A 23,016-nucleotide genomic window follows, 5' to 3' on the forward strand; every position below is an offset into this window, starting at 1 on the left:
AACATCACCTCCCTCGGCGTTACTAAAACTTGGGGGTTGCAATTTATTTCTTGCTTCTTTGTATTTCTTACCACATTGTGAGAGCTCTAGGTTTTCACCCGCAGATTCCCAAACCTTCGCAGAGGAGCTGTTTCACAGGACCGTGATTCAAGTTTGCACTACTTTTCCATCATTTATTTGATCATATGTTTAAATGAAGAAAGAAAGGAATGAAGATACATGAATGAAATGAGTATTTGTTTTCTTACCAGCAGGACTGAATACAAATGAAGAGGAGAAAAACACGCACATTTAGGACCTGGGCAGAGGTTTTATCCACACTCTCCTTGTGGTTATTTCCCACATTCAGAAGGCACAGGAGAGGATTCGTCTGTATGGTCCTAAATTGAACCACGGTTGTCAAATCCCTCCACGTTCTGGTCCTTGGATTCCTCGTTTGTGTACTAAGATGGGGAGGCAGTCTCCAAGAGACTGCTACCGAGGGACTCAACTCTAAAAGCTGTACAGACTTGCTAAGGAGGATGAAATTAGCAGCACTTTGCACTGTGAGGATGGGACCTAGAGCTCCCCAGAGAAGGGCTGAAGGTCTGAAGTTGGTGCCAGGAACGCCGAAGACAGGTATGCTGTCATCATTCAAGCCTCACCCTGTGGAACCACGCCCTGGCCTGGGCCAATCTGCTCCCAGAAACAGGGAGGGCAGGAGGCTGGGGGGGGCATAAAAGGAAGAGCAGGGCCAGCGGCCACCTACACTTGCTTCTGACACAACCGTGTTCACTAGCAACTGCACAAACAGACACCATGGTGCATCTGTCTGCTGAGGAGAAGGAGGCCGTCCTCGGCCTGTGGGGCAAAGTGAATGTGGACGAAGTTGGTGGTGAGGCCCTGGGCAGGTTGGTATCCAGGGCTTCAGGAGAGGGAGCGGGAGGTGGGCAGGTGGGGACAGAGCCGCCCCTGCCTTTCTGACAGGTGCTGACTCCCTCGGGCCTTGCGCTCTTTTCACCCCCCAGGCTGCTGGTTGTCTACCCCTGGACTCAGAGGTTCTTCGAGTCCTTCGGGGACCTGTCCAGTGCCGATGCCGTCATCGGCAATCCCAAGGTGAAGGCCCACGGCAAGAAGGTGCTCCAGTCCTTCAGTGACGGCCTGAAACATCTCGACAACCTCAAGGGCACCTTTGCTAAGCTGAGTGAGCTGCATTGCGACCAGCTGCACGTGGATCCTGAGAACTTCAGGGTGAGTCTGGGGCACCCTCACGTTCTCCTTCTGCTCCTTGGTCATGGCTGAGCTCGTGTCATGAAGAGAGGGCTGAAAGGCAGGATGCCGTTTAGAATGAAAAGGAAGCATTCTGGTTACATCGCTGGGGACTCTGCAGGACCACTGAGTTTCTTTTCCCTCTTCTTATTCACAGCCATCATTTCCTCTTACTCTTTCTTGTTCTCCTCTGTTTTGTTTTGTTTTGTTTTTTCTCTGAGATGTCTTCTCTCTTTTAAGTTAAACTTTTTATTTTGAGGGTTTTGTTAAAAAAAAAACTTTCTTCTTTTAAGCCACTTTAAAAAATGTTATCTAACAGTTGCCCCTTATTCTTTCCTTTTGAAGCAAGAAGGATAAAATGTTTATTGCTTCCTGGCATGGTTCTAAAGCATAAAAAGGATAACATAAATTCAAGACTAAGGTAGAAAGAGAGAAGCATTTCTAGCTGTAATTCAGGTTGCCATGGGTGGATTCACATCAATAGTAACGTCTACACGGCAGCTCACTTTCTGTTTATCCTCTAGGGGCTCAGCTTGGAATGAGACTGAAATACTCCTGGGTCTAAGCTGGTCCTCTACTAATCAGGCCCTTCCTTTTTATCTCTCCCCCACAGCTCCTGGGCAACGTGATTGTGGTTGTTCTGGCTCGCCACTTTGGCAAAGACTTCAACCCGGACGTGCAGGCTGCTTTTCAGAAGGTGGTGGCTGGTGTGGCCAATGCCCTGGCCCATAAGTACCACTAAGTTCCCCTTCCTGATTTCCAGGAGGAGCCCTTTTTCCTCTGAACCCAAAAACTGGATATGGAAATATTATGAAGAGTTTTGAGCATCTGGCCTCTGCGTAATAAAAACATTTATTTTCATTGCACTGGTTTTTTAAAATTATTTCAGTGTCTCTCACTCAGATGGGCATATGGGAATGAAAGGTATTATAAAAAAATATAAATAAATGAGGGGCTAATTGAGACTTTGAAGAAAGCTCTCTGTACCTTGGACTCCATGAAAGGAGTGGTTGTAAAGCACGCATGTGAGTGGGAATATACTTATACCTCTTCCTTTCCTTTAGAAAAGGAATCAAGCTTGATTGGGGAGTTCGATTACTGCGATGTTTCATTAAAATCAATTATTTCACTTAACCTTCCTTGTCATTGTTTGCTCTCTCTTTGATTGTCCGGAATCCACCAGGTTCCTCTGCCTAAAGACACCAGTGTTCCTCTAAGATTTTTCCTTGCACGTTGTCCTGCCTCGTGGCTCCTCCTCCCCTGGCCACCCTTGTCCTTTCCTCCATCATCTTATAAAGATGCGCAGGCAGGACAGAGCGCACAGGAGCGGTAGTTTTTGCCTCTTCCCTTCAGCCTTTCACAGCCTCTGCTGGAAGAAGGGCTGTGATACACAGAGGACTGAAGAGACTCTAAAAAGGGGCTTGATTTTTCACTGCTGTCCCGGAACCTTTCATGGGCTTTTACACTCAGTGGAGTCCATTCTCCTGAGGATGCTCGGGCGTCCACATCCAGGAGGTGACTGGGAGCTGGCGCTCTTCCTTCGTCTGTCCCCACTAGTCTCTCTGCGTCTGTCATGGTTAGCATGGTGCTACCGGCAGCCATGCAGGCCAATTTAAGGTTCTCGCTCAGGAGCCACATCTCTAGCTGCTTGACTCTGGAAATAAGAGATGAATTTCAAGTAGTCCTGGTCCCCTCCTGCATGCCAACCCTGAATCTAGTTAGGAAGATTCTGGAGGCAATGCATCTCACAAGTGACCGTAGATGCGTGTACAAGGCTTGATGGGATCAGAGGGTGACATCCTTGGTGTGAAATGAGTGATAAAGATAAGCAGATACTTATCCGAAGGAGAAACAACTCAGAACAGAAAGGGAGGGTTGGGAGTTCCCATTGTGGCACAGAGGAAATGAATCCAACCAGTATCCCATGAGGATGCAGGTTCAATCCCTGGCCTCAGTCAATGGGTGGGGGATCTGGCGTTGTAAGGTTGCAGCTGTGGTATAGGTTGCAGACAATGCTTGGATCCTGTGCTGCTGTGACTGTGGTGTAGGCTGGCAGCTGTAGCTCTGATTTAGCCCCTAGCCTGGGAATTTCCACATGCCACAGGTACAGCCCTAAAAAAAAAAAAAAAAAAAAAAAAAAGGGAAAGAAAGAGAGGGAGTTCCTGCTGTGGCACAGTGGGTTAAGAACCTGACTGCAGCAGTTCGGATTGCTGCAGAGGCACAGGTTTGATCTCAGACCCCACTCAGTGGGTTAAAGGATCCAGCATTCCTGCAGCTGCACTGTAGGTCACAGGTGTGGCTGGGATTCAACCCTGGCCCGGGAACCTCCATATACCGCAGGTGCACCTATAAAATAAAACTTTAAGAAAGGGAAAATAGCATATGCCAAATCCCTGATGTCTGGGTATTCTTTGAATTTTGAGTAAGTAGGAAAACCCACTGAAGCAAAACTGCCCTGGAATGGAAAAGGGAGGGAATAGAATAGATCAGAACAGAACAGAACAGAATAGATAGAATATGATGGAATAAATAGAATATGGGTATGAACAGAAATTTTGGTGAACACGTGGAGGGTATATTTAAAATGAAAAATTCACAAGCAAGAGGATATAATCCAGCCATTATACATAAGATGGCCACAGTTAATTGACAATAAAACACATATAACCGTTTAGAACGTGATCTTGATATCAGACAGCCTGACTTGAAAACATTACCACTTATTAGCTCTGACCTTATGAAAAATCAGCTAAGTTTGCTGACCTTCATTTTTCTAACCTGTAAAATATCCCAAATGATATATGTCCATCTTTTGGTGCGAGGTAATGATTCAATGAGATCAAGCGTACGAACAAAAAGTTATTGCAACATCTGACACTTTACAATGTTTGACGCATGGCTCAGCCAAAGTAAACTAAATTGTGCTTTTGTTTCCAGGAATAATAAGGGTAGAAGGGCCATCACTGATAATGATGCCTGAAATAGTTGTCTTCCACAAGGGAAAAATCATAACTGGAAATGTTATTTCTTGTCTGGTGCCACCCCTGAACTGCCCCGCTTACATGCAGGGATCCCTGTGATTTGTTCATCCCCGAATGGCCACAGCTGAATGTATCTGTCGGGGTCCAATGAGGAGACTGAAATCCATCGTTATGTAGAAGAGGAGATTGAAGAAAAGGAAGACGGACTGATAAGGAGTGAAGAGGACTCGAAAACTCCGAGAGAAGAAGATAGAGGAAGCAGTTACTGTTCCTAGTGCTGAGGTAGAGCATGCAAGCGAGGGACAGGGTGAGAGAGCATGCCCAAGCTCAGGGCATCGCTGCCAACAAATTGAGGCTGCAAAGCTTCCTGAAGGGAGGAGTATACACAGCCACCCCCTGGAGTGCCGTGTCAGCAGCATGTATTAAAAATCGGCTCCCTGGCTGCCGGGGGAAGCTACTCACGTGAAGGAGCAGCACCGCCATCAAGGTATCACAGGAGGAAGGATTCATGAGAAAACTGCAGAAAAGCATCACTTGATGACCAAGGGACCCAAGAGGGTGTCAGAGGGAGCTGTTTGCAGGCGGGGCTGCCCTGGCTGTCCTCCACTGCAAAGCCAGGTGTGGTGGAGCCTGGCCCTGGAGAGGCTGAGCACCTTGCCATAGCCTGGTGCTGTAGAAACGGAGATGGTGGCAGGGAGCTGCCTGGAGAACCACACCAGAACTAAGAAGAGGATCCCCTTTCTCCTCGGTGCTTCTCTCCAGAACACTCTCCTGAGAAAGTTTAATGTGGTGCCCATTGGCAAAGGAGAATTTTGTCAGAACTTGTATCAGAGTCTACCTCTGTTATCACAGAATGGGCAATTAAGAGTGGATTAGAATCAAGAGGCAATGCACTGATAACTGACACACCTGACACACAGCAGGTGCTTGTGTCACTTTAGAGTACATAGGGTCATATGTAAGAAAAACCCGATGAGAACTAGTGAATGATGAAGCAGTGCTTAGAGGCTTATGAAATCACTAAAACAGCAGGGCAGACTTTATCACTGTTTGCATTAACCACTTCCCCTCTGTATAAATCTGATATCTTTTTCAGATTATTCAGATGCTGGGCAAACAAACGGTGTATATTTATTGTCTTCCCACATCCCACAGAAAGATGGTTCACATAACTTCCACTGTTTTTGTTTTGTTTCCATGATGAGCATAATGACGAAACATTTCAGATTCAAGCCCAGAGGCTGACTTTATAGCAGATTCTCAACACCTATTGTTTCCATTTATCTTTCCTGCTTACATTGTTGTCACTTCTAACATACTTAGCAACTGTTCATGTTTTCTTGTAAATTACACAGTTACATGTTGCTGTTGCTGAGTATTTCCAAGAAGAGATAATAAGAGCATAGAAGCATTGCTGCTGATACACTCTAAAAAAGGTCTAAAAAATCCTGCCGTGCCCAGAAGCTGGATCTGCAGTGAGTCCTTGGGCCCTGTGAAATGTCTCAGGTTGTCAAATGGGCCTCACCCGAAACTCCTGTCTGTCGTCTTCAGACTCTGGACTTGGGATGGACCCTGTCTCTTGTTGAACATTCCACAGAGTCACGGGTCCACATTTGACTCAGTGTGCAAGGAAGCAAACAAGACATCAAATGAAGCACCTTTGAAAGCCAAGGAGTATTCAGAAAAACAAAACGCAAAGTGAAGAAAAAGTCAAAGATTGTTAAGGGTCGCCACTTCTCTTTGCCAAGATAACTGGCAAAATTGATAGAAGAGTCTAATCTGGTCTGCTGGCTGCTAGGACATGCCCACAGCCTCGCTGTGTACGCTTCCATTTTTCTTAGATTATCCAGGAAAAAACCTACAATTGCACACTCGAGTCTTTACCTGTTCTTCTATGTGCACGATGAGAGAAATTTTGTTACTCGCCACTCTTTACCTCTTTAGTTCAGTTTTATTCAATAAGCATTTAGACCAGTCCTACACATTAACCTATGAAATATGGAAGTCTGGGAGTTCCTGCCGTGGCTCAGCGGAAACCAATCCAACTAGTATCCACGAGGACGCAGGCTCAGTCCCTGGCCTCACTTAAGGATCCACCAGTGTTGCCATGAGCTGTGGTGTAGGTTGCAGACGAGGCTGGGATCTGGCATGGCTGTGGCTGTGATGTAGGCTGGAGGCTACAGCTCCGATTCAACCCCTAGCCTCCGTATGCTGCAGGTGCAGCCCTAAAACAAAGGCAATACCTACATACATATAGACTGTTCTAGGTGCTGGAGGTTAAAAAAAAAATATGTCATTTTTGCCCTCACAAAAATATAAGCAATTTAGTTCAAGCACATTCTGCTTCTTTAAAGATGCTCAGTTACCTCTACCGTTCTCTTTCTCAGATGAATGTGGCAATAGAATATTCCCACGCAGATATAGGATGCAGCTCTTGGTGCATTTAAGTTGAAGATTGTGCTCACCTGCCTCTTGATACAGTCTGCTCTCCCTGTCGAGCATGAAGCTGCAAATCTGGGGACGGAGAGCTTCCTCTTTTAGAGGAGGATGGAGCTGCACGTTAATGGCAGGACAGGGATGCGAAGTCTCACTATCAAGCAGGTGAAGATGACCATCTGAATTTCCTTGAATAAACCTTGATTCTAGATGTAATAAAATTCTACATAATATCTGGATGTTTTCTAGGTCTCTGTCTGAAGACCTTACTCATTTCATCTGACAGTATTTGCTATCGTCGTTGTTGGTAGCAAAGCTATTCCCTTCCTCTCTGTGAGGATCCGAGAGCACGAGCAGTGATAGAAGATTGTTATTCTAGATGGTTTCACTGAAGCCACAGACATACCTGGAGAGCATCAGGACCTGGAGTCTAGTGGCTGGAATTTTGGTACCCAGTTTCTTAGAAAGTTCCTCCAAGTTTCTTTATCTTGAAATGAAAGGATTGAATTAGACTATCTTGGCCTATTTTGTAATTTTCATGGAACTTTTTTTTTTTTTTTTGGCTGCTCCTGTGGCATGTGGAAGTTCCCAGGCCAGGGATCCTGAGCCACAGTAGTAACAACGATGGTCCTTAACCCACTGTGCCACAAGGGAACTCCTCCAGGTAAGCATTTGAATTATGTGTACCACTTGAAATATTTATACTGCAAATGTAACTGGTTATTATAATTAAACATAGATTTAGTTGTCAGGCCCTTCGTAGTCTTCTGCTTGCTTTTCATCTTTCACTCAGCCTTTGTCATTTGAATATGTCTGATTTTCACTAAGTTCTCTCACATTTTCTTAAATATAAAGTATTAAAATAGTTAAATTCCCCTGAGAGTGCATTTATGTCATAGTCTAAACAAATCATACAAATCATGATGAAAACTTCTCAGACAACCAGATGGCCACAGTTTGATGTATTAACGCAGTATAATTTTTATCATACTTCTAAATTTTGGTAAATCATTTTTTCAATATTTGAATCATGATGAGAGTGTTATTTATAGATATACAATGAAAACATAAAATCACATATATAAATATGCAAATAATGTATAATAAAGGAGAGCATGAGAAACAATGAGTAGTTGTAACTATTCATGGAAACTGGGAATTTAAGCCTATTCGGGGTTTGTGGTGAATAGACTATCTCTGATGCAAGCATATTGAGAACTCCTGAACAGTCAGTTCTTCGAGCTAGCTTTAAAGCAGGTTCCTATCTTTTCAGCCATGCCAAACCCTTAAAGGCTTGGTCCCACTCATATTTGCTTACTTCTGAAACAAACCTGCTTTATGCATCTTAAAAGAAAGGAAAAAAAATTCATGGCCTGCTTCTGCCCCCTGCTGGTTTCCAGGTGAGACTGCTAGAGGAACCATCCATCAGAGTGATCACATAATGTATTTTTCAAAGCAGGTCCTGTATGCGTGCCATTAAATAATTATGCTGAAGTGCAAACAAAAATCTGGAATGTCCTGACAAACAGAGAAGTTTTCTATTCAATGTAATTGTAAAGGTACTGACTTCTAAACTCACCCCTCTTCCTCTGTGCCTTTAGGGTCAGCAAGGGCTATGGGGCATTACCAGTCAGGAATCGTTTCCCAAGGACAGAAAAACAGACGGATGCCTGAACATGTAGGTCGGTTTGAATTTGAGAATATAGGAAAAACCTTCCTTGAAAAAATATTCTGTTTAATTTCAGGACCGATATGCTTCCTGCAGATTGCACAGAGATACCATGATTCTATCACTGCCTGGGACTGAAATTCATCACTGCTTGTCCTAATTATCTATTTTATGCCAAACATCGTTCCGGTTGCTAGAAATTTAGAATGAAGAATTATGCACACTGACTCTGGGGTGGTTACACAGCACAGCCTGATGTTTTGGGAAATGATTTTTTAAATGTTTTTAATTTTTATTTATTTTATTATTATTTTTTTTAGGACAGGTAGAGCACGTGGCACATCTGAATACTTTCCTCTTGAAATCTTCACTTAGTAGTCTCATCGACACTCTCCTCTCCGGAGTCCCATCCTACGTCTCAGAGCAGAACACCAAAGACGCTCCAGCATGAATTGCTCTGCTACTGCTAAAATCTTTGTGGCAGCGCCGTTAATATTTGTGGCTAGGTTGAAGAAGCTTGAATGAGAGTATGTGCTTTCAGTGCCTGTTTGCATTCAATTCCCAGAATGTTTGCATTTTTGTCATCAATCCCTGGGGCTGGCCTGTATGTCTGGGTCAGGCAGGGCATGATGGAAGCATGTTTGAATTCTGAGTGTTATGTCCAAGGTGAGCAAGAATTCCTGGAGCTGCACCTGTTTTATATATCACACAAATCTTTTTACATATGATGATGCCTAACTGGTAGGGTGTGGCCAGCAAGAATCAGCAGTATAACTATTTTATGATATTAGGAGGAAATAGTAAGATAATTGATTTGATGGAAAATCGAATATTTGATGGTCATAAATAGAATTTGTAGATGAGATACTCAGAAGGAGATATCAAGTAGACAATTGTATCCATGAGACTAAAATCACAGGGCGGGTGGGGACTTGGCTGTGTAAATTTCAGGCTACTACAGTGAATGAACATTGTTCAGGGAACTTACGATTCAATGGGTAACAGAAACATTAATCAGACAAGTAGGCTAATGAATATGAAATTACAAATTGAATAAGATCCATAAAGATAAACATATGTTACCAAAATAATAGGTATGTGGGGGAAATCTCTCCTGTTAAGGAGTTTCCTGCAAAATGATGATTGAGAGGAAGAGGAACAATTGCAAGATTGTTTCAAAAAAAGAAGCAAAAACTTCCGGAGAACACCATAGGCAGAGAAAACATCAGGAGAAAAAGCTCATGACAAAAGAGCGATGCTGTTTTGAAAAATATACGCGTTCAAAGGCTACCGAATTTTTCCTCAAAGGGCAAAGAAACTTTAAGGATTCAATGAGTGGAATATATGAAGAATTGCGAACCATGTTATGTAATGCTGAGTTCGGAGCAGGCAATAAAAATAACCAGGCTCCTAGGAGAGGGGGCAGGGGGTAAGGGCACATTCAGCCTGAGGAGCTGCCTGGGAGGCCAGGACGACAAAGATGAAGAGTCACAAAAGGAAGCTGCAGAATCTGAAGCTACTTTGACATGTTGGAACAATTACAACAAACACGAAACTCAATAGGACTTTTAAACACCTGCCTACATTATAAAAACCTTTACATCTTTGGGGATGACTCCCAGGGCCAGCATGGACATCAGGAAAACAATGGGAAGAAGCAGCCAATCAATTCCGTGGCACTGGGTCCTTTAAAAAGGCTAGTTATTCGGCACCAGTCTCCTGAGCTGTAGAATGGCAGGTTCTAAGCCAGAGAAAACAACAGCTCATCCTTTCCATAAAAGCCTTTTAAGTGGCTATTTAACCAGCTGATAACATGAGTGGATGCAGGGGTGGAGAAGGCTGGGCTGATGTCAGGGGCTGAATGTCTCCACCGAAGTCTCAGAGCGCGAATGGGTGGACCACCTCCTGGAGCAAGAACTCCTGTGGGAAATCCTTCACCTAAGGTCTCATGCAAAAATGCCCCTCTCTGCTTATCCCCAACGTGGAAAATATAACTGCTGGCTCTGCCATTTGGAGTGGGAGAAAACACACATCGTCACTGAGTCCTACGAGGGGAAAGATACACTCGGAGGCAGCACAAGAAGGGAAATCATGGGTGCAAAGCGACTACCTCAAGGGACTTTGGATACTTAAAGGCCACCTGGTACTCGTCACTTTAAATGCTGAGGGAATCGAAAGGCGAAAACTAATAATTCTTTGGAGAATCCTCTCTCTCAATTCTACGGGTACCAGCATCTCCCGGAAAATGTCCCGGGTAATATATCCTTTTTGAAACATTTTCACCTGCGGTTTCTCCAGACATCCCTGTACTCAGCCCATGGATGAATAATTCTGGAGCAGGACACCATTCTCTTCCAGCCAGCAGATAATACGCCTCTAAAAGACAGAGGTGCTTGACCACATTTTGTAATGTTAGTTAACTTTTAGCATAATTTGGTTTACCTAGAAATTCTAGCTACCTCATCCGAAATTGGAGCATTCGCTTTGAAAAATACTTTACTGCTGCCTAGAAAAAGTATCTCAGCTCCAAAACGATTGCTCCTGTAAGCTCTGGCATGAATTTCTCCTCCTTTCTTCTCACCGGATTTTCTGGTCTGGAGCAGCACTATCCCTGGCTCTCCATCCCCTTCTCCTGTATCTACGCTGTGATGCTTTTGGGTAACTGCCTGGTGCTGCATGTGATCCGGACGGAGCCCAGCCTGCACGAGCCTATGTTCTACTTCCTGGCCATGCTGGCCGTCACGGACCTGTGCATGGGGCTGTCCACCGTGCACACGGTGCTGGGGGTCCTGTGGGGACTCATGCAAGAGATCAGCCTGGATGCCTGCATCGCTCAGTCCTATTTCATCCACGGTCTGTCCTGCATGGAGTCTTCTGTTCTTCTTACCATGGCCTTTGACCGGTATATTGCAATTTGCAATCCACTGCGCTATTCCTCCATCCTGACTAATTCCAGAATTATCAAAATTGGACTCACCATCCTAGGTAGGAGTTTCTTCTTTATTATATCCCCCATCATTCGTCTGAAGGGCTTCTATTACTGCCGTCCCCACATCCTCTCTCACTCATTCTGCCTGCATCAGGACCTTCTCCACCTGGCCTGCTCGGACATCCGATTCAACAGCTACTATGCCCTGATGCTCGTTATTTGCACATCATTGTTAGATACTGTTCTTATTTTCTTCTCCTATGTCCTGATTCTTAAGTCAGTGCTGGCAATTGCCTCTCAGGAGGAGCGGCACAAGTCATTTCAGACCTGTATCTCCCACATTTGTGCTATCCTCGTGTTCTACGTTCCTATTGTTAGCCTAACAATGGTGCACCGATTTGGCAAGCATCTCTCCCCAGTGGTCCATGTCCTTATGGGCGATATCTACATCCTTTTCCCACCTTTGATGAACCCCATCATCTACAGTGTCAAGACCCAACAGATTCGTAAAGGAATGCTCAGACTCTTTTCTCTTGAAAACCAGACACTCAGGTTTTCAAGAAACAAAAAACCACAACCAAACTAAACACGCAAATATCCATGCAAAAAAAAAATGAGTCTTGCTCGAATTAGAGCTTTGTCCTTGAGTCCATGAGGCTTGATTTTAGAACACACTTTAAATGTAGGTAGAGAATCACCTGCAAAGAAGTCCCTTTACCTATGTCTTGAAAGTGAGGTGTTCTTGGGGCTGGAGGTGGGAGACTCCACCTGAAACATTTTATAAAGCCCTTCTTGATTTGTGTAAACAAGACATAGGTAGGGTATGCCATACACGTGACCATATTGAGGAAAGTAGAAAACTAGTTAATGTGCCTAGAATGGATTTTCAAGCCCTTTCTTTGCACTAAAACAAAGCAAGATTGAAATACCTAGTCTTTCTAGTCTTTGCCTAGTCTTCCAGGTTCAGAGGTGGATAACTTGATGCGTCTTCCATTCTCTGAGACTCAGCTGCTTAATCTTCAAAACAGGGAAAACACTCAACTCACAGAAATGTTGTGATGATTGTATGGACTGTATTTTTTCAAGAGAATTGTTCTACAAGGCTAAGAGATGTTCAATGCCATAAGGTAAGAGAGACCAGCGTAGAACAGTCATCATCCCCGTGGCTGCTGAACCCTTGAGAGTTTGACCAAGTAGTACTACCAGGCAACTGCATGTTCAGTTCTCATTAATTCATATTTTTTTTTGTTAATTCCTATTTAAAAGGTACAAGGCCCTTACCTTGGACCAAGCAGTGGCTACTGTATTAAGCCGGGCAGGTACGGAGCAGAAAGAAGACACCTAACAGAATGTGATTTTGAACTCAATTTTGACCACATCTACTTGAAATCGGAAACCTCACTTGTTATTGTATTTTATACGTGGATTCTACTGCCATTGGGCTGGAAGTGGATTTTTCTCTCTTTTTGCCTTACATCTAAAGAGGTGAGGGTTCTGAACAGATGCACCTGTTCGTTTATGACAGATTCTGAGTTCAAATATAAAACAACATAAACTTGCTCCTGTCTAAATGGATTAGTTTAGTTTTCAAAAGAAGGAAAGAAAGAAATGAATCAGTTAGGTATTTGTGTAGAGATAAAGAGAAAAGTGACTGGTTTATATTTCTATAATCTCTTAGGACCTAAAGAGGAAAGTACTAACCCTCAACCGATGAGCACGTCAGAGTAATTCCACACCAAGAAAGAATTTTAACATACTTTTTAGATGTAACGGTAAACCCACGACTTTAAAACTTGCATTTAATCTGTGTTCATGCCCTTCCCTCCTTTTTTGGTACTTAATTCAGTGAAGAAGTCTCTGGTTTGGACTCAGTCTAGAAAGGAATAATGCAGGCTTTAGTTTCCAATAGTTTAAGCCTCAGTGAGGAAACTATTTCCTGGACAAAGTATCTTGGTCAGAAAGATGAACATAAAATTATCTGTGTGACAATAAATCAGGACTCCTGGGTTAGAGTAGGGGATTAGTTACAAGAAAAAGAGAGTGAATTTTCGGACAACAATGGAGATATATTATACTTTCTGCCAAAGCTTTCAGATCTGAAGAGCATAAGGTCGGGCCTAAATGGGCTGACAAATGACTGCGTTCCAACTGCTCACTTCAGCAGGATTCCTCCTCTTGTGGCATAAGGATGATAGGATAACTCATTAAGTTACCATGAATGTCAGGTACCCTCCTAGGAAGAAAATGCCATGTTGTAAAATGACGCATATTAAATGTGTGCAGTTTGGGTATATCAATTGCACCCCAATAAAGCTGCAAAGAGACATGGATTGGCGTATATCTTAGCTAAATCTCATTCTTCTCCAGAATCCTATAATAACAGTATGATCTTCTTTGGGGAAATGTCCTCTGGTCTTGGGGTGCTGTCTTCCTCTTTGCAATGAGTCAGTAAACCTCATGTAGATTGCAGTTTGTGTCTGCTGTCTTTATACATTGTCATATGTCGCATCATATCATGTTTTACTCAATCGTTCAGTTTTAGATATTTAGTCCCGCAAAATAACATACCAAATATTCTCTATGACATATGAACACACTACTATAAATTCGAAAAGCTATTAACTGAATATATTTTATATGTTGGATTACTTAATAAATGCATTTTCTTTCTTCATGCTTACCACTCACCATCTATTACTCTGTCAATCTCTCTTATCTGTCTATTGAAAAAAATCCCATCCGTGTATTTCATGACATCCTTCTCCCCTGATAATTATTCCTCAATCAAAACTGAATGCTCAAGAAAATACAGAGTGAATAAATTACGGCATATTCATCTGCTTAGTATCATGTAGCTGTTGCAAACAATTAGATAGATCAACATTTACTACACTGGAGATGTCTATGATTTCTTAAGCAACAACAACAAAAATAAGATGCTAAATAAAATATGCAATATCTTCCAATTGGGATAACACATACTCAGATAAAGGTTTTGTGTCTCTGAATATAAAGAAAGGAGTAAGGAGTTCCTGTTGTGGCGCAGTGAAAATGAATCTGACTGGGAACCATGATGTTGTGGGTTCAGTCCCTGGCCTTGCTCAGTGGGTTAAGGATCTGGCATTGCTGTGAGCTGTGGGGTAGGTTGCAGACATGGCTCGGATCCAGCATTGCTGTGGCTCTGGCTGTGGCCAGCAGCTGTAGCTCCAGTTTGACCCCAAGCCTGGGAAGGTCCATATGCCATGGGTGCAGCCCTAAAAAGCCAAAAAAAAAAAAAAGAAAGAAAGAAAGAAAGGATATCACTGGAAGGAGGCTGAGATTATTAACATTTTCTTTACACATCTTACGTTTGATTTGTTATACTAGGCATGCGTCACTCTTGTAATGAATAAAATCCAATAAATGCATTGGATAAATGTAACGCATTACATCTTAAAAAAGACAAAAGATTAAAGTTTGTTCCTTTTAATACAAGCAGTTGTTCTGACCCCCATGCAAGCCTGTCTACGTAAAGCCCAGGTAATTGAGACACATTGGAAAAAGCACAGACCTCCTTAACCCTGACGGATGGTCCTTGAATATCCTTCCTCAAGACAAGTTACCTGATAACTTTATGGTAGTAAATCCAGACATCGTACATTAGTGATTTCTCCCAGATAAAGATCCTCATCCAAGTGATTTGCCAATTATAAGTGGACAGAATAACTGCAATCACTAAAGTTATTCTTTAATATGGCAAGGCAAATTACTTTGAGAAAAGTTCAAGCTGTCAGAAGTAGTCCCAATCAATGAGAAACTCTGTGTTCTACTAATGAAAAGGAACTAGTTCTGCTTTTTTTTTCTAATATCAACTCCCAGTGGCATGACCTCAAGGAAAAAAAAAAAAAAAAAAAAAAAAAAAACAAACAAAACAGTGATTCATTTATATCTAAGTTAGTTGTCCAAAAAAAAAAAGGAACCCTCCTACACTGTTGATGGGAATATAAATTGGTGTAGTCACTTTGGAGAACAGTATGGATATTCCTTTAAAAAAAACTGAAAATAGAGCTACTATATGATCCTGCAATCCCACTGCTGGGCATATATCTACAGAACATAATTCAACAAGATACATGAACCTCAATGTTCATAGCAGCATTATTTGCAACAGCCAAGACCTGAAAGCAACCTAAATGTCCATAGACAGATGAATGAATAAAGAAGATGTGGTATATTTATACAAAGGAATATTACTCAGCCACAAAAAGAATGACATAATGCCATTTGCTGCAAAATGGACAGACCTAGAAATATCATAATAAGTAAGCCAAAGAAAGACAGATATCATATCATTTATATGTGGAATCTAAAAAAAGGATACAAATGAACTTAATTACAAAAAATACTCCCACAGATGTGGAAAGCAAATTTACAGTTACCAGAGAGGGAAGGGAGGAGGGAGAAATGAGGAATTTGGGTTTAAAACATACACACACTATATAGAAAATAGACAACCAAGAAGGGCCTACCGTGGAGCACAGGGAACCACACTCCATATCTCGTAATAGCCTATAATGGAAGAGGATGTTAAAAGCATGTATTTACATATTTGCACATACATCTGTATATGTAGAATGGAATTACTTCACTGTGCACATGAAACTGACACAATATTATAAATCTACTGTATTTCAATAAAATAAATACATAAATAAATAAATGAATTTGCTGTCCAAAATAAGGACTATCTGGGATTCCTTTCTCATCTTTCCCTATTTAGGTCCCATAGTAAAATGAAGGCTTTATGAGAATTCTCTCTACTTTAGCTGAGGACAGAGCACTCAGGACCCTGCCTGTCTATAAGACAGCTAGCCAGGGTCAGTTTGGATCACCTTAAATGTTAAAGAAGATTTAGAGCGAAAATCCCAACTAATTCGACAGCCTCAGTGTACAGAAAAGCTTAAGGCTCAAGGAATTTCTACCATGATCCTAGTTACAAAGCCACAATCCCATATCCATTCCCTTGAAATCCAGCGAGTTTTGATACTTGAAGCTTTTGGTTGCACAGCCTGACCGAAAGTCATGGCAAAACCATCAGTTAAATATTCACACCTTCTTTGAAATAATATCAACGTTTTGGATGATGAAGACATCACCAAGACCCCAGTGATAATGTTACCTGATATCAAGAAAATAACCATGTACTTTTCCAAAATCTGAAAAAAACAAATTCCTAAAATATGTGGCTGCAGGATTTCAGATGGTGAACTATAGATATCTGTAAGAGAGAATGCATATACCGAAGGTGATGGACAATGATCAATTCATCTGCTGAGGATATTACTGGAGATGAGTTTGAAACTAGTGACAGTTCACTGCCCTCCTGTGTATTATATGTATATGAAATTATGTACCAAAACTTTGCTCTTTGTCTTTTTAGGGCCACATCCACAGCATATGGAGGTTCCCAGACGAGGGGTCGAATCGGAGCTCTAGCTTCCAGCCTATGCCCCTGCCAGAGCCATGTGGGACCCTTAACCCACCAAGTGAGGCCAGGGATAGAACCCCTGTCCTCATAGATACTAGCCGGGTTCATTAACCACTGAGCCATGATGGGAACTCCGATGGAAATTTTTTTTTGTCTTTTTAGGGCTGTACCTGCCGCATATGGAGGTTCCCAGGCTAGGGACTGAATTGGAGCTGTAGCTGCTGGCCTACACCACAGCCACAGCAAAACTGGATCCCAGCCCCATCTGCAACCTACACCAAAACTTTTTTTAATCAAGGGAGGAAAGTATGATTATTTAAAAAACATGTGCTTGGGCTGTGGGATGGAAATCCTGTGAAATCAGATTGTTATGAAAATTATACAACTACATATGTGATAAATTCATTTGAGCAATAAAAAAAGTGAAAAAAATGTATCTGAAATCATTATTTATCAAAGCCTTTTGATTAAAAAAATGGATAACCCTTCAAGTAAATGGGGCAAATGGAACAGCAGAGTTTCAAAATTTGAAAATATCAGAGAAAGTTATCAGTAGAACCAACAGCCTTCACCTATGGGTTCTATTCACTGCTCTTTTAGTCTCTGCCATACACTCAGATGCTGAAGCCAATTTCTGTTGTCACCTATTTCTTCACTGTTTTTCCCAAATGTTTTTCCCTTTATTTACTTATTTATTTTTAGCTGTGTCTATGGCCAGAAGATGTTCCTGGGCCAGGGGTGAGCAGTGACCCGAACCACAGCAATGAGAACACTGGGTCCTTAACGCTAGGCCACCAGGGAATTCCTCTTTGCCTTTAGTATACTTTGGTTCCTTTAAATCATTTCCTAAGGAGAGGTGGGAAGATAAGTACTGCTACCATTTCATATCCAAGACCACAAGGAGAAACTATCCAAGCAACCATCAGTTATGGCTTCAAGACCTTTGGATGGAAAGTACTTGAAAAGCATGGAACACTGAGCGTCTCTCTTTGCAAACAGGCCTCACACTTGAGTCAGTAGGATTCAGCCTCTCTCAGCCAGTGAGCACAGGATGTCTAGGAAACTGACTGGGTGATCTGGGCTCTAGCTTAGCACTGATCATCCAAATAAGGTCAGCAGATGGCGAGTCATCATGTTGATGGGAAAGTTACACCAATATAAGTTAAAAAGGTTTCCAGAGAGTCCCTGCTGAATGCCAGCAAATCATGAGTATCTGGAAAACGCCCTTGAATGAAGTCAATGAGAAAGCACCTTCCTCCTCAAATACCTTTCAGTGGCATGGAGTCAGTATTGAATCCCTTTTAGAAAGGAATTTGTTTTCACCTCTTCTATTCTCCATCTGGATCCCTCATCGACCTCATTAATGTATCTCTTGAAGGATAAAGGGGCTCTCTATGGTAGCTGAGGGCAATCTGGACCCCTTCAATGCTGACTAGCCCTACGGTGTGACCAGTGGAGAAGACGGAAGCCAAGGAGCCTTAAAATGTCAAGGTAAATAAGGTGACAGAATCCAGCGTTAGGTGCCTTCTAGGAAGCATGCAATTCTCCTATAAGAGACATTGACAGCTTAAATTTGCAGATATCTCCATGGACATAAGATATCACTGTAGTAGCATGAGTCTCTACCATGTAAAGGAAATGAGAATATTTAACTCAAAGTATGTATTAACTGGGGGCTCCAAGAGTGCCAGCCAGAGGAGAAACCGCACAGCTTTAAAGGGAGAGAAAACATCAGTGCTCTCCCTGAGGACTATGCACCAGAGGCAGCTCACCGCTGTCTCTTTCAGCGAGAGGAGTGAAATTCACTCCTCTGGGGCTGAAGAGCTCAGGTCTGAGAGGTGCCTAGAAGGAGATATAAATAGACAGGTCCAGATTTCCTATTTGTGTTTAGGACATCTCCTTGCTTTTATTTTTTTCTTTACTTAAAACCAGTTACATATCTTCAGGATCCTAGAAAATACAGGTAAGTAAACCGAGTAGAAACAGACAGCAGGAAAAAAAAAAAGTCAGGACACTGCAGAGGTTGCTCAGTCTTCCTAGAACTTAAACATCTTGCATTTTTCTCAACCTTGACCTATGAGGTATTGCATATGGCTTTCGCTGGATGTGATCTGCAATTGCAGTTTGTGTTCTTTTTACTAAACAGGTCCTCTGCAAAGGGCATCTTTTTTTTTCCTTTTAGAATGTGTTTATGCAATTGTCTCTTTTTTTACATGAAGATCTGCATGTTGCCCTTCGATATTTAAACTTATAAACCAGTAGTTAAAAGCAAGGCTCAGTAGGAGTTCTCCTAGGGTGCAGTGGGTGAAGGATCTGCCATTGTCACTATGATGACTTGGCACAGGTTTGATCCTTGGCCAGGATCAAACCTTCACATGCTGCAGGCATGGCACAACAATGCAAAATAAAATAAATAAAACAAAAGGCTCAGCAGTTGAGCAAGTTTAGTAATTAAAGATAATGTGTGTGTGTACATATACACGAATATACGCATGGTTTTTCCCCATGGAATTCACGGAATGTGTAAGATATGCCAGGTACTGGGCGAGACGGATGAAGAAGCTGAAACCCGGAGAGTTTAACTCCCTTTTGTATTTAGCAAAGATGGTACACCAGCGATGTGACAAGAAGAAATCTCCATTTCTAAGCCCAAATTCCATTACTCTGCTAAACTGCCTGCACCTTTTAGAAGTAAAAGGAAGACAGAGTCGGGGTGAAAACTATTCATTGATATCACATGCATCATATAAGAAAGTGAGTCCTAACCTTTGTGGGTACCATAAACCGATTCATATCGGTTTAGTGGATCATGAGCCTGAAGTCCAGAGAATTAAACTTGTCCAAATAACAATTATTTTGATCTTAATGAAGGTATTTTCACAAGTGACCCACTTTCATCTCTTCTTGGGATAGAAATATATCTGAGTTATGTAACAGCCATCCTAAAATACTAACTTCAGAATTGAGTCACATTTTATATTGACCTTTACTTGCAGGTATTTTACAAATGAAAACTAAGCTCCAAATTAAGTCGTTTTTAATAGCCGTAGTCAGAATATGACTTAACCAGTATTTGAATCCAGTTCTAAGCAGTCCTTGGTCCTTGAATCACACTGTTTCTTATGCTGCCTGTGTGCATACATTCATGCTTTAGTCAGACGCGGCCATCAGTAACAACAGAGAAGGATGCTGCCCCAGGACCTACATATGAGTCACTACAGGCAACAAGGCTACAGTTAAAACCAAACCCAATAAAATGAAACAGACCCCTGGTGTCTCCAAAGGTCCCTGGAACAGGTGGAAGAAAATGGGCAACATTTGTTTTCTTTCCTTCCCGTCTTCACGTCTATGCTTCTTGCTATCATGTAGGCTCTTCTCTCCCCCAACCCTAATGTCCTTATGAAACCACTCACTCCAAGCCCCCTCCCCACAACTACACTTCACAAACATACACGGTTCTGTAATAGATCTGAGCCAGGCATGCTCCCAAATTAATCTTTTCTCGCACTCTCTGAAACATAAAAACCTCATTTAAGGAAATTTTGAGGCATCATTTCAGCTGTATGTTAAACTGGTTTCAGTAATTAAAATAGATCCACAGACTTAAGCATCTCAGTTTTATTACAGTATTTGTAAAGAATCACAACAATTAGGGAAAGGCATAATGGACTGACTATTTGAGTATTATACGTTCTAAACGATAACTCAAAAAATGGAATCCAAACATTTCAATTACGTAAAATAAGAGGTCAGGATGTTGAATACTTCATAAAATAAAAGTAAAGGCAGTAAAACTATACTGTGCAATAATTAATATACTGAACTGCAGTAGAATCAAGGGATGAAGAAGTCATCATTTTTAAAGCCCACATACCATTTCGATTTATCTTAAATTTGTCTTAAATTCATTTATCTTAAATTTAAGCTTTTATATGAGAATAAGGAGGGAGGGAGGATGGGAGCCACTTGTCATCCACTATTTTTATGTCTAGGTCTACACCTATACTTCTATCTATGTGTTACGTACAAACACACACACACACACACACACACACACACACTCACACACCCCACCACCACCACCACCCAAATGTTGTATCTCCTGCCCTGCTTTTTAACCCAGCATCTTCCTTGCTTCTATCCACATTTTTGGGGGGAACTAAAGAAAAATTGTCACCAATAAAAAACAAAAACAAATAAACAAACCAAAAAACCCCTCTTTTTTGAAGGACTATGGACTCTGGCTTTATAATGAGAAAACACTGTTATCGCTGTCATGGTGACATTTAGAAATACAAAGGATACAGTCTAATTTTCAATCAATGATGAAGTGGGATAGAATAGTTTTCCCATCACTACATGGTAGGCATAGTCATTTAGGAACCCAACTCAATTTGGTTTTGCACATAGTTTAGGTTTTTGGTGTTCATTCTACAATTTTAAGGAATGTGTTGATAAGCAGGCAGCAATTGAATTGACGTATGTATCCTCAACGCTAGCATACCGCTTAGCATCAATAGTTCATCAGTGCTGAAGAGGGCATTATGTGCTATATCGCTTGAAGTCAATTTGGTCAAACTCTAATTCCATCCCTCTTCCATAAGCAGTGTCATTTAACTTCAAATGTGTCTGCTTTACTCAGGGATACGATCAATGAAAGATCCGATCATATGTTTTTGTACCTAGTTCAGTTTTATCGGTGGTATTGGTTAAAATCAGAGGTTTCAAATTCACCCAGACTGTGAACCCTGAGGGGCCTAGGGGAAGAGGAAGAAAGTCTGGGAATTGCTTTTTTTTCAACTCTAGGTCTAATAATAGCAGCCGTGTCATGGATGATTGCAAAGGCCTTTTCAATAGGCTATTGCGAAGATTTAATAACTTAATATATGTAGGGTGCTCTAACACATATGAAGGTTAACTTTTTTTTTTTTCAAGAATCAAAATTTGCTTTTTCTGTGGAGTATAATTTTAGGTTAATCTATCTCGCAGTATTTTCACAGAGAACATAAGCGAAAGAGAAATCTGTCCAGACACCCTTCACCCTCAGGTGGTGCTTCTGGATCCTCCGTCAGCCCTGCCGTCTTTCTTTAAAGGGCCTGGGTCCGCAATAAGCCACCCCAGATGGCTCTTCCCTTTGGCAATCACACCCGCCCTCAGGATGTGTGGTACCTCCTGCTCGGAATCCCAGGACTGGCAGGTGTGCACACCTGGCTCTCCGTCCCCATCTGCTTTATGTACATCCTGGCTGTCGTAGGCAACCTCCTCTTGGTCTTCCTGGTCGTGACCGAGCGTCGGCTCCAGGAGCCCATGTACCTCTTCCTGTCCATGCTGGCCCTAGCGGATGTCCTGCTCTCCACAGCCACGGCCCCCAAGATGCTGGCCATCTTCTGGTTCCACTCCATGGGAATATCCTTTGGCAGCTGTGTAACCCAGATGTTTGTCATACATTTCCTCTTTGTGTTAGAGTCTGCTATTCTCCTGGCCATGGCATTCGACCGCTATGTGGCCATCTGTCACCCACTGAGATACACCACAATCTTAACCACCTCCGTCACTGGGAAGATTGGCACGGCAGCCGTGGTCAGGAGCGCCGTCATATGCTTCCCGTTCATCTTCCTGGTACATCGACTTGCATACTGCGGGAGAAACGTCATTGCCCGTTCCTACTGTGAGCACATGGGCATCGCCAGATTGGCATGTGACAGCATCCGCGTCAACATCGTCTACGGCCTGACCGTGGCCCTGCTGTCCACAGGGCTGGATGTCGTGCTCATCGTGACGTCCTACACGATGATCCTTTGCGCCGTGTTTCGGATACCCTCCTGGCCTGCCCGGTTCAAAGCCCTGAACACATGTGGGTCCCACGTCTGTGTCATCCTTCTGTTCTACGCCCCAGCATTCTTCTCGTTCTTTGCCCATCGCTTTGGGGGTGAAACCATCCCTCATCACATCCACATCCTAGTAGCCACCCTCTACGTGGTGGTGCCCCCGATGCTCAACCCCGTGATTTATGGGGTGAGGACCAAACAGATGCAACAGCGAGTGGTTTGGGGTTTCTCCTCCGTTTCCACCGCCCGTTGTTAACATGAAGCATCATGCCAAAGACTGGCTGCTTCTGAATAAAACACACAATACACTGTTGAAAACTCTGCTCCCACGAGGAAGATGAACAAATAAAATCCACAAAGATTCTCAAACACACACAAAAGGGTAGAATCTGCCCGAAATGCCCAAGGCCAACGGATTTTCCTAACGAACGGAAAGATGTTGAGAAAGCATATTGGGA

General features: G+C 42.5%; 3 protein-coding genes across 3 annotated transcripts; all 3 read left to right on the forward strand.

Moving 5' to 3' along the window:
* Positions 1 to 729: 729 nt before the first annotated feature.
* On the forward strand, positions 730 to 2,114 carry LOC125111714 (hemoglobin subunit beta). The gene is made up of 3 exons (XM_047753770.1): positions 730 to 890; positions 1,008 to 1,230; positions 1,862 to 2,114. The coding sequence occupies exons 1-3, from the start codon at positions 799 to 801 to the stop codon at positions 1,988 to 1,990; spliced, it is 444 nt and encodes a 147-aa protein (XP_047609726.1). The 5' UTR covers positions 730 to 798; the 3' UTR covers positions 1,991 to 2,114.
* An 8,759-nt stretch (positions 2,115 to 10,873) lies between these two features.
* LOC125112066 (olfactory receptor 51V1) lies at positions 10,874 to 11,849 on the forward strand. The gene has a single exon (XM_047754326.1). It carries the CDS (start codon positions 10,890 to 10,892, stop codon positions 11,847 to 11,849), a length of 960 nt encoding a protein of 319 aa, XP_047610282.1. The 5' UTR covers positions 10,874 to 10,889.
* Positions 11,850 to 21,854: 10,005 nt separating this feature from the next.
* On the forward strand, positions 21,855 to 22,814 carry LOC125111972 (olfactory receptor 52Z1-like). The gene has a single exon (XM_047754180.1). It carries the CDS (start codon positions 21,963 to 21,965, stop codon positions 22,812 to 22,814), a length of 852 nt encoding a protein of 283 aa, XP_047610136.1. The 5' UTR covers positions 21,855 to 21,962.
* The last annotated feature ends 202 nt before the right edge of the window (positions 22,815 to 23,016 follow it).

This window comes from Phacochoerus africanus, chromosome 11 (assembly GCF_016906955.1).
Source record: "Phacochoerus africanus isolate WHEZ1 chromosome 11, ROS_Pafr_v1, whole genome shotgun sequence".
NCBI classification, from domain to species: Eukaryota; Metazoa; Chordata; class Mammalia; order Artiodactyla; family Suidae; genus Phacochoerus; species Phacochoerus africanus.

What these genes read in the sequence shown, in the direction of transcription:
- LOC125111714 (XM_047753770.1), top strand. Translation starts at nt 799, where the DNA reads ATGGTGCATCTGTCTGCTGAGGAGAAGGAGGCCGTCCTCGGCCTGTGG. An exon ending in GGTGGTGAGGCCCTGGGCAG is followed by an intron (nt 891 to 1,007) that starts GTTGGTATCCAG and finishes TTCACCCCCCAG; the next exon opens with GCTGCTGGTTGTCTACCCCT. An exon ending in TGGATCCTGAGAACTTCAGG is followed by an intron (nt 1,231 to 1,861) that starts GTGAGTCTGGGG and finishes TCTCCCCCACAG; the next exon opens with CTCCTGGGCAACGTGATTGT.
- LOC125112066 (XM_047754326.1), top strand. Translation starts at nt 10,890, where the DNA reads ATGAATTTCTCCTCCTTTCTTCTCACCGGATTTTCTGGTCTGGAGCAG.
- LOC125111972 (XM_047754180.1), top strand. Translation starts at nt 21,963, where the DNA reads ATGTACATCCTGGCTGTCGTAGGCAACCTCCTCTTGGTCTTCCTGGTC.